Source organism: Erythrolamprus reginae, chromosome 3 (assembly GCF_031021105.1).
Source record: "Erythrolamprus reginae isolate rEryReg1 chromosome 3, rEryReg1.hap1, whole genome shotgun sequence".
Classification (NCBI taxonomy): Eukaryota; Metazoa; Chordata; class Lepidosauria; order Squamata; family Dipsadidae; genus Erythrolamprus; species Erythrolamprus reginae.
Window position 1 is genome coordinate 197,706,375 of NC_091952.1, and position 15,997 is coordinate 197,722,371.

Genomic DNA, 15,997 nt, shown 5'->3' on the forward strand with positions numbered 1-15,997 from the left:
GAGTTTAATAAATTTGAAATATCATAAATGAATATACAGTATGAGTAATCTAATATACGTGTATTCAAATATACTTTATTTATTCATTATGAATCAATATGTTATGCATATAAAACATAAAACAGTTATGATTATTTACAAAGTCAATGTGTTTTCAGATTTCCTGCAGCCTAAATTAGTGGTCCCCAATAGTCATCTGGCAGATTACATATTAATATGATCTATTGAGAACTAAAAACATAGAAACATAGAAGACTGACGGCAGAAAAAGTCCTCATGGTCCATCTAGTCTGCCCTTATACTATTTTCTGTATTTTATCTTAGGATGGATATATGTTTATCCCAGGCATGTTTAAATTCAGTTACTGTGGATTTATCAACCACCTCTGCTGGAAGTTTGTTCCAAGGATCTACTACTCTTTCAGTAAAATAATATTTTCTCACGTTGCTTTTGATCTTTCCCCCAACTAACTTCAGATTGTATCCCCTTGTTCTTGTGTTCACTTTCCTATTAAAAACACTTCCCTCCTGGACCTTATTTAACCCTTTAACATATTTAAATGTTTCAATCATTTTCCCCCTTTTCCTTCTGTCCTCCAGACTATACAGATTGAGTTCATTAAGTCTTTCCTGATACGTTTTATGCTTAAGACCTTCCACCATTCTTGCAGCCCGTCTTTGAACCCGTTCAATTTTGTCAATATCTTTTTGTAGGTGAGGTCTCCAGAACTGAACACAGTATTCCAAATGTGGTCTCACCAGCACTCTATATAGCGGGATCATAATCTCCCCCTTCCTGCTTGTTATACCTCTAGCTATGCAGCCAAGCATCCTACTTGCTTTCCCTACAGCCTGACTGCTCACCCACTTTGAGACTGTCAGAAATCACTACCCCTAAATCCTTCTCTTCTGAAGTTTTTGCTAACACAGAACTGCCAATACAATACTCAGATTGAGGATTCCTTTTTCCCAAGTGCATTGGGGAACTACAGATGGCAATCACTGTCACATTATACAAATAATCCACTTAGCTTCCACTGGACAATGCAATGTTTCAGTAGAGCCACAGCTGTAATTAACAAGACACATAGGCTTCATGCATTGTTCACCAACCTCAACTTTCTCTCTAGCAGCTGACTGCCCCACCATTTGCAAAGAGTTTGTTAAGTGAGATTAAATCTTCCTCACAATAAAATAGATTATAGTGCCAGAAGAGAGAAATATTCATTTCTTAATTCTTTACAAAAAACCCCGCCTGTGCAGTAAATCCTGATCAGTCTTAGCCTATGAAGCATCTACAACACTCAATACAAGTGTAGTTTTTCTACTTCATTTTGGCTAAAAATAGCTCAGAATATAAAATATTTTATATATTATAATAACATAAACCTCAGTCATGAGTCAAGGAAGTGAATATCAAACTATTTAATCAAGTGCCTTTCAAATCTTTCAAATCACAAATATCATTTACAATGGTGCAATTAGAAAAACAAAATGATAACATTCGCTATGCTTTAAACAAAAGGTTGCACCAGCATTGATTGATTGGTTGATTGGTTGGTTGGTTGGTTGGTTGGTTGGTTCGTTCATTCATTCATTCATTCATTCATCCATCCTATTTCTTAACCACTCATCTCCCTCAGAAAGGGGTTTTGAGTGGTATACAATTTAATCAATAAAACTAACATTAAAATTTAAAAATATAAAAATAACATAAATTTAAAAAATATAAAAATAACATGAAATTTCTAAAGGCCAAGAGATTGGGCGGGATGTTCCACAATGTGATGGGTGAAGCTGGTTTTGTAGGTAACCTGACCCTATGCCATTTAGAGCTTTTTAAGTGATAACCAACATCTTGAATTGGACCCAGAAGCAAACTGGCACTCAGTGTGGTTCACAGAGCAAAGCTGTCATATGTGCCCTTCCTTGGATACCCAGTAGGGCTCGTGTGGCCACATTCTGCACCAACTGAAGCTTTCAGTTACTTTTCAAGAGTATTCCCATGTAGCGAATGTTGCAATAGTGCAATTGGGAGATGACCAGGGCATGAGAGGACTGGACAGCCATTTGGAGACAACGGAGATATTTCCCAGCAATTTCATTTACTGTTCATAACCCTGATCTTCTATCTACTTTCTGTAACAAAAAGGTGAATATTGGTTAGAGGCTGAACTCTATCCTATCTGAAGAATGAGAACAGAAGCTATACTGCCCACAAAAGTCATTTAAATAATATAATGCAACAAGGATGTAGAGGAAGAATATTTATATTTCTAACCATGTATATAATAAGTAGTTTATTTATCTTTTTCACTAGTTTTATTTAATTTTGTAGCATATACAGGACTGCTTAAATCTGGATAAAAATAGAGCAGGCAAGGCTACTGTTTCATGTCTTGTCTGGCCATAAACTAATCCAGCCTTGTAAAGTATCCATAAGAATGATGACCAGGATGACACTATCAGACACCTTCTATAAATAATCGTAGTCCTTTTTGTTATTATTTAGCCTTTTCTTGCAAGCTTTGTCTATTTGCAATCCAGTAGTTTGGCCTCAATTCTGACATGAGCCTTCAATCATCAGAACTTTCATAAATTATATTCATATGAGGCCACAGATAGGTTTTGTTAATGCAGACTCGAAATACAATATTCATAAAGGGGCGAGTCAAGTGGCACAGTATTTGTGGTTACCAAATCAGCTCAGTTTCTTTTATTTATAGATCTTTCTGAGCATAACTACACTGCTGTGCCAGAGGATCAGACTTTGCTGAAGTTCCAGCTCATAAAAACCATCCAGGAGCATTTAAAATAGTTAACTTCTATATCTCTCTGAGATTTGATGAACAAGATGCCTGGTTTTTCTTGCTAGAAATACATAAATGGTTTCAACTTCCCTGGTTAGCCATGCAGCCCTGGAATTTCTTCATGAGTTCTCCTTCAAGTCAGGTTAAGCCCAGCTTAGCTTTTGAGATCCTGATAAGTATTTTTTATGAAACAAATATGCAAATCAGACAGAGTAGTGCCAGTGGTATCTTTCCCACTTAAAACTGAGAAATAACTTTTAGGCTTATATATAGCGGTGGGCAGCAGGCAGGACAGAGTGGAGCGCCATTCCACCGGTGGAAATGGAGCTGTGCACCACTGACAGTGCATGCACATGCATGCGTGGAAGCAAAGAAAGGGATGTTTGCGCGAGATTCAGCTTCTGCGCATGTGCAGCAACCGAATCTCGCCACCCCATCAGTGGCAACAGTGCCCCCCGCATGAGTCGTCCCATCACCGTGCCAAGAGATGCCCGCTGCAGCATGGGAGAGCACAGTCATGCAGCCGGAGCATGCGCAGAAGCAAGGAAATACAGGAAATTGGCAAAATGGTACACGCATGCACTTCGGTATCTGCACATGCGCAGAAAGCTGAAGGGTGCATGTGATCATGCATGCACTTCCCCACCACCGGAGCATTCCAGTAGGGCCGCGAATGGCTGCCCTTCACTACTTATATACCAGGGAATGTGTCAACTTGCTATAATCAATTCACCATGGCCAGCTCACCATGGGATAACTCACTGCAGGACAATTTAGCAATTCTATTTAATTATTTAAAATAAATAAATAAATATTTAATTTTTTGCCATTTACATTTCATTCTGTCCCTCCTTTAGCATCCTTTCTTTAATTATTCTATTCCACCACTTGTTTGATATTAGTGCACCTTTTGTTCCACAAGTTGTGCCGCAGCAAATTGGCTGTGGTGAATTGGCCATGGTAAGTTGGCTGAGTTGTGGCAAATTGACATAGACTCTCTCTCACTCTCACTCTCTCTATATATATATATACCACCCCACAGCACTTTACAGCACCCTCTAATTGATTTACAATTTAAGTATTATTTGCATACTATTATTATTATTAATAATAATAATAATAATAATAATAATAATAATAATAATATTTATATACCACCCCTCTCCAAGGATTCGGGGCGGCATATTTATTTATTATTTATTTTATTAATCAGATTTGTATGCCGCCCCTCTCCGCAGACTCGGGGCGGCTCACAGCAATCGCCATACAATGTAAACAAATCCAATATTTAAATTAATTTTAAAACACCACAAGTTAAAACCAATCATACACACTAGCATACCATACATAAATTTTATAAGCCTAGGGGGAAGGAACATGTCAATTCCCCCATGCCTGACGACAGAGGTGGGTTTTAAGGAGCTTACGAAAGACTAGGAGGGTGGGGGCAACTCTGATATCTGGGGGGAGTTGATTCCAAAGGGTCGGGGCCGCCACAGAGAAGGCTCTTCCCCTGGGTCCCACCAAACGACATTGTTTGATATATTGTCCCCAACAATGTGAGTTCACATTTTACTGATGTTGAAAGGATGGAAGTTTGAGTCAACCTTGAGCCTTGTCTGAACTCTATGCTATGGGCAGAGTTTGCTTGAAATATTGTATCTTAAGCCCCGCATCACCAGTGATTAAATAGAGAAGTTGATTTTAATTTACTAAAAACAAGCACAGTAAGCATGTATTGTCTTCAAGACACTTAGAATTTTTTTTTTAAAAAAAATGAAACTCCCCAACTATATTGTCTATTTCTTTATATATAGGTTAGCCACAACTATAATACTGTATTGCAGATTATCTGAGTTAGGATATTGTGCTGTATTTTCATTTAAGTAATGCTGAGAGTGAGAAAGAACCAACTGTTGTACATACTCCTGATCAGTTGGAGGATAATGAAGATATTGAGGACTCGGATTCAGATAGTGTTTATGAAGTAGTCGGGGGCCCGGGGTTACAGGTAGTAGAACAGGCGGGAGGCCAGCCATAGGATGGGGCTATGAGTCCAGGATCTAGTGAGGGAGAATCAGACGCTCGCTGGGTTAACCCTAAATTCAGAAGGGTCCAGAAACGTAGAGAATAGAGGTCTGGAAGAAGATATTAAGGAGAGGAATGGGTTAAATATTGTAGTGATGTATTTGGCACATCAGGGGGTCAGTGGAGAAGAAGGGTGGAGTTTCAACATTGCTGAAAAGAATAATGGATGTGTTTTTGCCACGCTAAAGTAAGCCAAAGTATTTTGTATTGTATTCAGTCAGTGCTGCTGTTTTTCAAAGTTATGTGGTTAGGAAAATAAATCTTGTTTAAGTGAAGCAGAAAGATGAATGTGAGAAATGCGGCTAAGAGAGAGATAACGGACCGAGGGCTGTATGGAACGTGTTTGAAGTACAGGAGAGCAGAGAAATAAAAGGAGTTGCTTTATTCATAAAATGATGCATTTAATAAGAGTTATTTGTAATTACTAAATTTCTACCAGAAACCAGAACACCAACTAGGATGGTATTCCATTTCACTTCTTTTCAAATGGTTACAACTGACACTGGTGTTGCTATTCCATCTCCGCCCCCATCCTTCTCCGGGTACCCACATTCAAAATCCAAATTCTGAACAGCAATATTCTTGTCATAGTGTTAACATATTTCTAATCCCTCTGACAGATCTTATACCAGCAGTGAAATCTACTTACCTTTCCTACCAGTTCAGAAGAGCATGTTCTGAACCGCTGTCGCATGCACTTTTTCACTCTCTGCACATGCCCAGAAGGTTTTTCACACATGCAGAGTTAAAAACAACAAAATGTCTCAGCAGGTGGGTGGAGCTTTGCGCTACCACTATTACTAGTTCTCTGAACCACTGGCGGCTGCCATTACCGGTACACCTGAACTGGGCCAAACCGATAGCATTTCATCCCTGCCTTATATTCTTTGGAAAGTATCTGCTAATTATCTATTATATTACTTGCTGATCAATTCTGTGAACCATTTCTTGTTCCCTGAGAGTGTGTCCCTATCCTAGATTTAAGATTAAAACTCCTGTGGTTTAACTAATCTAGTTAAAAGCAGAGGAATACCACCAGTTAACAGAAGACATGGAAGACAGTGGACCCACTTGAATATAATAGTAATATATAATTTGTTACGTGAAATAAATTTAAGTAAGCTACAAATCCTAATAATGTCCATATCACTGCCAGCAGTAGGAACAATTGGAAAGACTAATTCTGAAATATTTGTTTTTACTTTCTCTCAAAACCGGCACTATTTTCAACATTATACCATAGTTATTTTAATTATGGTATAATAAAGTTCAGTTTCCTAAACCCTAGCTTAAGTTGGTTTCCATTAATTAACTGTACAGTGATCCCTCGATTATCGCGAGGGTTCCGTTCCAAGACCCCTCGCGATAATCGATTTTTCGCGATGTAGGGTTGCGAAAGTAAAAACACCATCTGCGCATGCGCGCCCTTTTTTTCATGGCCGCGCATGCGCAGATGGTGGAGTTTGCATGGGCGGCGGGGAAGACCCAGGGAAGGTTCCTTCGGCCGCCCAGCAGCTGATCTGCTCGGCAGCGCAGCGAGGAGCCGAATCGGGGTTTCCCCTTTGCGTGGGCGGCGGGGAAACCCCGATCTTCGTCTGCTCGCTGCTGCTGTGGCCGCCCAGCAGCTGATCTGCTCAGCAGCGCAGCAGCAGTGAGCAGACAAAGATCGGGGTTTCCCCGCCGCCCACACAAAGGGGAAACCCCGATTCGGCTCCTTGCTGCGCTGCCGAGCAGATCAGCTGCTGGGCGGCCGAAGAAACCTTCCCTGGGTCTTCCTCGCTGATGCCCCCGCTCACCCGCTGAGATGAGAGAGGGAGGAAGAGAATGTGATAGAGGAAGAAGCAAGATAGAGAAAGAGAGAGAGAAAGAAAGATGAGAAAGGAAGGAAGAGAGTGATGTCATCGGGTGGGAAAAATCGCGATATAGCGTTTCGCGAAGAACGAGATCGCGAAAATCGAGGGATCACTGTATTCAAGTTTTACTGAGGCTTTATTTGGTGAATTTGAAACTATACATTGAAAAAATAATAATAAAATCTACCAATCTCCTTCCCAGGTAGATCTGGCAGGAACTAATTCTATTTTATTATAAGGCTATGTAGGAAGTTAGCATCTACCCCTCACCTAGGAAAATGGGATATTTTAGGAAATATAAAAAAGGCAGAATATTTCTCCTAAAAGGGAGGTAGAAACTCAACACACACACACACAAACCTTTCTCAATGGGCCATTAAGGCCTGGGCCAATCTATTCTACATAACAAAGATCTACCTCCTTCAGACACAGCCATAATAGAAATTGCCCAAAGCCCTTTCATTACATCATCATCCAGCAAAGCTCACCAAGCCTGGGATTCAGGACAGCCTACAGTGTTACCCCTGCATGGTCCCATGGGAGTCCAACATCCAATCGGAACACAAGCTCAAATTCAAAACCCAACAGAGGGCATAAAACCCAGGCACTCCCAGCATCTCTGCCCCTTTTTGCCCAGTGACCCTGTTTATCAATAAACCATCTTCCCAACAGTCTCCATGTTTTCAGTGTCTTTCTCTCCATTTGGAAATGAACCCAGATGGACATTTCTTCCAACAAACCTTGTGAGTCTGAATGTACAAATCTCTCCTGGTCTATTTCTACAGAGTTAGGGGAGCTCCTTTCTGAATCTCTTTGTCTTTCTTTTTATGCAGCTGCCGGCTCCCCCTCATTGTCTGATCCTTCCCCCACCCCATCCCTCAAGGTCATTCCCAGGTATCATTACACCTAGCGACTATTAAGGAAGATAATGTAACACATGAACCCAAGAGTCACAAGAATGGCTTCAAATACTGCACTTAGTCTTTGTTTCTTTAGCTTAGTCTTAGTAAAACGCACAGAATCATCCATTGTGATTTAAAACCCATAATTTATGACTTAGCTTTATATCTAAAACAAGCCAATTGTGCTTATTCAACAAAGCATGTCTTAGTTCAGAGGCAAACAATCTTTTTGAAGGCAGCAAAAGTACAGAGAGACAGAATGTTGTCCCTTTCAAAGGGAATCTTTTTTTGTCTAATGAATATGCTTATCAACTCCACCTGAAATTTACTTTTGTGCTCATTTTTAAATCAATAAATTGTGCCATTAAAACAGTGGTCTCCAAAGGCTGCAAAAAGGAGATTTGTCTACATGTAAATGAAGATTCAATCATTCAGACCAAAAGTATTTTAAGAGGTTAATGCATGACAACTGGCTCAAAGTTTAAACTTTGGTCCAGTTGCCATGATTTAATCTTTTAAGATAGATTTGTCTACATGTTGCCCATAGTTATTTATTCTTATCAAAAGGATGAAAAATGTATCATGAAGTAACAACACAAGCCCTGCCATTTTTTACTTGCATCAGTACACTGTGCACATAAATAAGAAGTGGAATTTGTGTCATACCACACATTTAATCATTCCCCTACTGAATATGCTTGTGTTATTGCTCAGTTGCAGAGCTCTGGCTTAACATGATGCATAACTAAATCATAAATTCATTTATATAATAGGTAATTATTAAGTACATCTAAACAAAGTTATATATACTTGACATACTTCTTAATTCTAGCATTCTTAATCCTAAATCTTTAACTAATCTGTAAAGATCTTCATAACTGGGTCATCTTGCCAATTAATTTGTGTTCAATAATTGTATCTTTCATTACGGTACATAGCCCTCCCCAACTTATTCCAGGACTCAAAACTACAGTATATTTTTCTGTGAAACAAAAGGCTACATATTTTCAACTGGATTATTTATTTTTATAACTTGAAAATTTTTTGCTTCTATCATTTGTGATGTGGTGGTCAGCATATGATATAGGCCTCTATCCCATACACTTCATTCATTCATTCATTCATTCATTCATTCATTCATTCATTCATTCATTCATTCATTCATTCACTTCTCAGTAGCCAAGAACCAGTCATTTATTTATTTTTTTAAATTTATAGTTTAACCGATTATTTAAGCATAACCAGTCTACATGGGCACGCTGAAACAAACGTATATGTTTCATGGGTTTCCTTTTAAGAAAACCTGAGAATTCACATTTCTAACTTCCTGATCCACTATACATATTTCACCCTTTTAGGTACTGCATTTATCCCATCCCGTTATTTCTGGATAGAATATCATAACAACAAAGGCTTGCAAAAAGCAACATACACTGAGGCAGGATTATCACGTTTTCTGTTGGAATTTCTGCCTCTTTATCAGCTGCTGGAAGGCAGAAGTTTAGCTGAGGCAAATTTCCTATCATTTAATATCCATAGCAGGAAAAGCTTTTGCTGTTGGCTGCCAAGCAGCTGTTATATGGCATAATATAAAAAACATTGACAATTCTACAGAAAGTCTTTCAGTTGTGTGTCAGCTCTCAGCTGTCAGTTCTTTCATAAACAATACTTTATGAAATGCTTGATATAAAAAATATCAAACCCAGCTGTTGTAACATCATAATCAACTTTTCTATTTTTGCCTTTATAGTTTGTATAATGATCAATGATTATACTTCTTAAAGGGAAAAAATAAAATTATCTTAAAAAGTTATATTAATCTTATAATAATCAAGTAGTAACGTAGATATGAAAAATAATCACGCTTAATCTAATTTTTAATTTGACAAGGTTGACATTGCAAACCAATCCATGTAATTCCTTCCTTCCTCTCTCCCTCCCTTTCTTCTATTAAACCTCTTAATCAATCCACATAAATCTGGTTCTGTCTGTCTGTATGTCTATCATCTATCTATCTATCTATCTATCTATCTATCTATCTATCAATCATCTATCTATCTATCTATCTATCTATCTATCTATCTATCTATCTACCTATCTATTAATCAATCAAACTTCTTAACTGCCTATCACCCTCATAGAGGGGCTATGGGCAGTGTACAATTTAATTAATATAATAAAACATGAATTGAATATTTTAAGATTATTAATTTTTTAAAAATACAAGATATAAAATTACCAAAAACAGAGAGTTCCAATATGGGGAAACTAGAGATTATTAACATAGGCCCCATGGTTGTGTGGACACATCCCCCACAAACCTACATAGGCAAGTTTTGACCCTTTTGTGGAAGGCTAAGAGACTTTACAGCATTGTCTTTAACTGTCATTATAGTAGCAGTTTACTATGCTACTACACTGAATCATCCGGCAAAATATGATTAAGATACCATATGATATATAATTTAAACTTCACTAATAAATGCAACAATTTAAAACTTCAATTCAATTATATGCAGCTCTTATTTTTATTTCACTGATGTCAACAGGACTTGCTTATAATTGTATGCTGATAGGCAAATTGTATTACTGTACTATATAAGTAAAATATAAGACAATTTTGAAATATACAACCTCAATTTAGAAACAAAATAACGGTTTTCTTTATAATTGGCATAACTGATAACTAACGTCTAGTAAAAAAATAGTTTAATGTAATTATGAACCATCTGAGACTGAATCTGTACATAAGAAACTTGAAGTAGGTGGCAATCCTAGGCACATCAATGAGTTTAACTGCACTGGAGTTTTTTCTTAAGTAAACATGCATAGGCTAATGTTTCCAATTTCTTTCCTGTCACTTTCTTATTAATATCAAAAATGTAATTTTCCATAAAAGATATACCATGAAATTGTGTAGTAGTCAGATGTCTGTTTTCTTAAATAACTCTGTCCAAATTTTTGTCACACTTCAAAGCAGGATTTGAAGAAACTGACATTTTCCATACTTAATCCCATACTCTCAATCCCCCTTGCAAAGTCCAAGTACCAATGCCTAAGCCTATCACTGAGATGAATTGACAGCACATCTTGCTTCTCAAAAAGTCATTTTCCTTTACTCACAAAAATATATTCATCAACAATTCTATTTCTTCAAACACTCATCTACACTGTTTTTTTTCTGGAATTAAAATGCTTCATAAAGAAAATCCAAGTCTTTCTCTATCCACCTGCATGATTCTAAAGAAGGCTGCTCCAAACTATATATCAGATTTCAACCCCAATTATTCTCAGCTCAGCTACTATGAAATCCAACAACTCTGGAATGCATCAGTTGGTAAGTGCATAGCTGTTTCAGAATTCAACATATTTAAGCTACACTTTAAAGAAGTTTACACGTCTGTATGTAAAAAAAAGTTTGACGTGACCCAATTTCAGTTGCACCAAACCAAATAATGTCAGGATGGTTATTCATTAAAGTAACAGACTAGCAGCATGGAAAGCCAGGTTCGAATCCACCTCAGACAGAAAAGCACAACCAGTGATTTGGGCAACTCTCAGTTCAACCTGCTTTGCAGGCATGTTGTAGGGAAAAACAAGAAGAAAGAAGCCCTGGGAGTATCAACCTGAATTCCTGGATGAAAGGAAGCATCTAAAATTGTAAGTAAATACAGTAAATACACTATCTGCCAAAGGAAAACACTGTGGATCTAATCAGATTCAAATGGCTTTACTCTGTTTGAATAAGTAAGGCAAAAAGTACTGGTGAAGAATGAAGCATCCATGTCCAAACCACGGCTCTGTAGGGACTTCAATACACCAACCTTATTTTCCATCAAGCAAAGGACTGTTGTCCCAAAGATGCTCTTTCAAATCAGACCAGTTGTCTCTTGAAAAAAGCATTTATGGGACAACCATGACCTAGATCAGTGTTTCCCAACCTTGGCAACTTGAAGATATTTGGACTTCAACTCCCAGAATTCCCCAGCCAGTGACTGCTGGCTGGGGAATTCTGGAAGTTGAAGTCCAGATATCTTCAAGTTGCCAAGGTTGGGAAACACTGCCATAGACAACAGGACTGTTGACTTCAAAGCAAGCAGAGTCCAGAGTCCATTATTTGGATTTGTATGCCGCCCAGAGTCCGCAAGGAATTGGGCAGCATACAAATCCAAATAATAAAATAATAAATAAATAAAGCAAGGGGGAGATACTGGAACTTCTGGTGCCCCAATACAATTGTAGGCCTTAAACAAATGGCTTAGGGCAGTGATGGTGAACCTTTTTTTCCTCACGTGCCGAAAGAGCGTGGGCGTGTGCTATCATGCATGTGTGAGTGCCCACACCCATAATTCAATGTCTGGGGAGGCCGAAAACAGCTTCCCCTGCCCCCTGGAAACCCTCTGGAGGCCAGAACCTCTGGTGGGCCCAGTAGGCTCGTGTTTCACCTTTCCCATGCTCCAAAGGATTCCCTGGAGGGGGGGAGAGTAAAAACACCTTCCCCATCCCCCTGGAGGCTCCTGAGAAGCCAAAAATGCCCTCCCAGAGCTTCTGTGAGAACCAAAAATCTGCTAGCCGACACACACATGCACGTTGGAGCTGAGGAAGGGCAAGGGCTTCCGTGCCAGCAGATATGGTTCCACGTGCTACCTCTGGCACCCATTCCATAGGTTTGCAGTCACTGGCTTAGGGAGTTCCTTTGGGTTTTTTTTTTCTAAGGTGGCTTCTTAGCAACTGGTCTTCCTCAGTTTAACATCCTGGTTCCCAACATGGGGACAATTTGATATTTAATGGGGGCAATTGAAACTTTGTTTAAACCAAGTTAATGGCCTTTTTAGACTTCCTCCACATGAGTAGGAACAGTAAGACTTTTATGTCCGGTGAGGGTGCATGAGGATTTTAGAGATGCTTAGGTGGGGCATGGGGAAAAAACCACTGGTTTAACGTCTCCAGCCCTTCCATTCCCCCCTTTCAGGCCCAGACTTCCCCCTCCCTGCCGCCTCCAGCCATTTACCTTGAGGTAATCGTTTTCTGAGCGCAGCTCTTCTATCTCCCTCAGCAGCTCTTCTTGGTCCGCCGCGAGCTGCCTTTCGTAGGAGGCCACCACCATTGGGATTTTGCCGCCCAGGCGCAGGCTCCCAGAAGGCTGCGCACTTTTGGCGGCCGCTTTCTCCGCATCTCTGCCCCGGGCCATCTCCTCGCCTGGGACGCCCGAGGGGGCCGGCGTGGCGACCGGCCCTTTGCTCGGTGTATCCAAAGGCGGCAAGGCGCGCTGGGGGCCGCCGCCCGGCCCTGAGGGAAGAGGGGGAGGAGACAGCGGCGCCTCGCGCTCCCGGTCGCTGGAGCCCGTGCCGGACTCGGCATCGCTGTTGGCGGCCTGGGTCAACCTCTGTTCGTCGGAGAGCGGCTCGGAGGGGCAGTCGGAGAGGTCCGAGCTGCTGTCCGTGTGGCTGATCCTGGCGGCCGAGGCTGGGGACAAGGCGCCGGGCTGAGCCAAGGAAACGCACCGCCTCCCCTTCTTGGTCTTGCCAGACGGGGGGCCGCCTTCGCCCCCGACCTGTCTCGCGAGGGCCTTCTGGTCCTGAGCCCGGGCTGCTTTCTTGCCGGAGAGGACGGATTTGGCTGTGCCGGTTTTGCCAGGCGTGCCGGCCCCAGAAGGCGCCGGTCCCGCCTTTGCGCCCTGGGCGCAACTGCGCCGGGAGAGGCGGCCCTGGGGGGCCAAGAGCCCCGGCGATTGCGGACGGGGTCCTCCCAGCTGGAGCTGCGGCTTGCCCGACAGGCTGGGCGACTTGGGAGGCGCCGGCGGAGGCTTGGCCGAAGATGCCCGGGCGTGGAGATCCTTGAGGAAAGGTCTGGCGGGGGAGGGAGCCCGGTGGAGCCGTTTCTTCTCGGCGAAAGAAAGGTGGGGACCCTGCGGCGAGGGTGGCCGCGACTTGAGAGGCTCGAGGAGGCTGGTGTCGTTTAAAGTCTCCATCGTCCCGGCTGGTGGAGGGACAGCCAGGGAGTGGCGGACACTTGAGGCTCCTCCAATCTTTGCCCGGGAAAGGAAGAACAATAATAATAATAAGCGGCGCGAAGACGACGGGAGCCCTGGCGAAGCCCAGCAGCAACCGCGGCTTCCTCAGGTTTTCCCGCTTGCTCTCTCATCACTCCGACTTCTTCCTCGCCGGAAAGCTCACACTTTTTTTCCTCCTTGGCGCTATTGTGAGTCAACAACACTTTTCATCCGCCCAGTGCCCGTCTCCCCCCTCCCTTTCCCGCGCTGTGGAGGGACACAAGCCCACAATCGGTAGCAAAGCTTACTTCTCTCTCCCTCTCCCAGTCCTCTGGATCTACAAAACGTTGCAGCCTGCAACACCGACTCCCTTCCCGTCTCCTCCCATGAAGGCGAACTGTTTCCCGGATCTCTCCTCCGCTTCGCTAGCTCGCAGACCATCGTTCATTCATTCCACCCCCCACCCACCCCCGCCTTCTCTCGGATCTCTCTCTCCCGATCTTTCCAGGCTTCTTCCTCCTCGCTTTTCGCTCCTGAAATAGAAGGGGGGGGACCTGCAAACGCCGCTGTCTCCCGTACTGACGCTGCCCCTTCTGTGCGCATGAGCCTCCCCTTCTGACATCCAGCCAAAACTGCTCTCGGCGCAAGTCGCTCCCCCTCCCCTCCAGGGATCTTTGGGTCCTTTTTTAAAATTTATTGGGGATCTTGTGTCAATTCAGTGTATTGTAAACGGGGATGGGTGTGAATTTTTAAAAAAACCAAATCCTTTTCTTAACGGTTGCTGTTTGGGGGGGGGGAGAAGCATTTTACGGAATCGGCAGCATCCACGTACCTCTGTGTACCGACTGGAACACATGCTGACACAATCACAAGTTTTATGTTTGGATGGAGGGTAGTTGGGTACCATTATCGAACGATCGCCATTGTGCTGCACAGCTAGGGGAAATAGCCCACGCTGGGGTTCTTACGCATAGACTTGCCTTAAAGGTTTTATTTTTTTGAAGTGGGTTGCTGGAAGTGGATAGTTTGTTTTTGTTACTGGTCCACGCTGATTGTTGTCTTCTGTTACATTTGGAACTTTTAGAAACCTTTTGAAATCTTTTCCTATTTCTGATGTTGTTTCTACATTAGTTCCAAGGAACCTTTTCTCCAATGTTGAGAATGAAGTGCTGCATGTTGTCTTTTGGTAGTAAGGTTGCATTTGGGCATTAATCTAGTGAATCAATGTTACTATAATATGTGGAGGATAGAAATAAGAACTGAACACATTTCATAAAAACCTTTTGAATTATTTTATTTATAAAAATATGAACCACCATTCTATTTTACATAGCCATTTGCTAATATATGAGGTGTTTTTTTAAAATCAGAAGTAGAATTCAAAGGAGAAAAAAATTAAACTTTTATAAAAGATGGTAGATTAGAGTTGGTGATATCTTTTAGTTTTTTTTTTTTACAAATGAAAGAAAGTAATAAAATAATGGAAATAAAATAAAACAAAGGGTAGCTATTTCTGGCACTATGTTATATGAGACAATAAAGTACCACTGATGGAAAAGAAACAAAGAAATTTAAATTGTACTTATTTTGCCTTGTGTGCTTCCTTGGCAGCTTGAAAAGAATAAAATTATATGTATTGTATGATTTCTAAAAATAAATACATTATAAAATGATTTTCATATTATGTAAGTGATATAACTTTTGCCCAGCAGGGGTGGGTGTCATTAGATGAAGCAACCTGTTTCTAGTATTAGATTTTTAAAAACATTAAAGGCCAATGGATTATAATATTTATTTTTATTCAAATAGGCATTCTCTTGGATGTATCCTATGTATGCAGCAAAACTGTTTTATAACTGCAGTATAAAAGTAAGCATATATGTGGTTGCAAAGTATGTAGGACTTTTTAACATTTATTCATGATTTATAAGGCTACATAACTTAATTCTAGGTAGTGTACAAATTAAAAACAGATAAAGCACCTAAAATAAAAACTAAACATAATAACTGTAACTAGGAAATAAAATGTACTCTAATTAAAAGAGGTGGGAACAACTGATATATCCCATAACTTGGAGGATGGGGGGGGGACCCTTTTTAGAAGTTATTCAAGGGGTTGTAAAAGTAGGAAAATCTGAATGTCTAAGGAGATATTATTCTAAAGGGCAAGCACCTTGACAGAAAAGGCATAATTCATTAGATGCTTAGTGAAGGGTCCTATACCATAGTTCCCTCTAAGCTGAGCAGTGAGCAATCGCTCACTTAAAAATCATCATCAACTCAGAGTTTTCCAAACCTGCCCAGAAGCCGAGAGGGAAAGAGTGAGAGGGAAGGAGAGAGAGAGGAAGAGAG

The 15,997-nt window shown here is 41.0% G+C and overlaps 1 protein-coding gene across 1 annotated transcript in view; it reads right to left on the reverse strand.

The window, feature by feature from the left end:
• The window catches only part of MTCL1 (microtubule crosslinking factor 1), a 104,322-nt gene extending 91,203 nt beyond the window's left edge, over nucleotides 1-13,119 (reverse strand). Inside the window, exon 1 of the mRNA XM_070747538.1 lies at nucleotides 12,665-13,119. Coding sequence (XP_070603639.1) covers nucleotides 12,665-12,844 — 180 coding nt within the window. The 5' untranslated portion in view covers nucleotides 12,845-13,119. The remainder of the gene's footprint in view (nucleotides 1-12,664) is intronic.
• Between the last annotated feature and the right edge of the window lie 2,878 nt (nucleotides 13,120-15,997).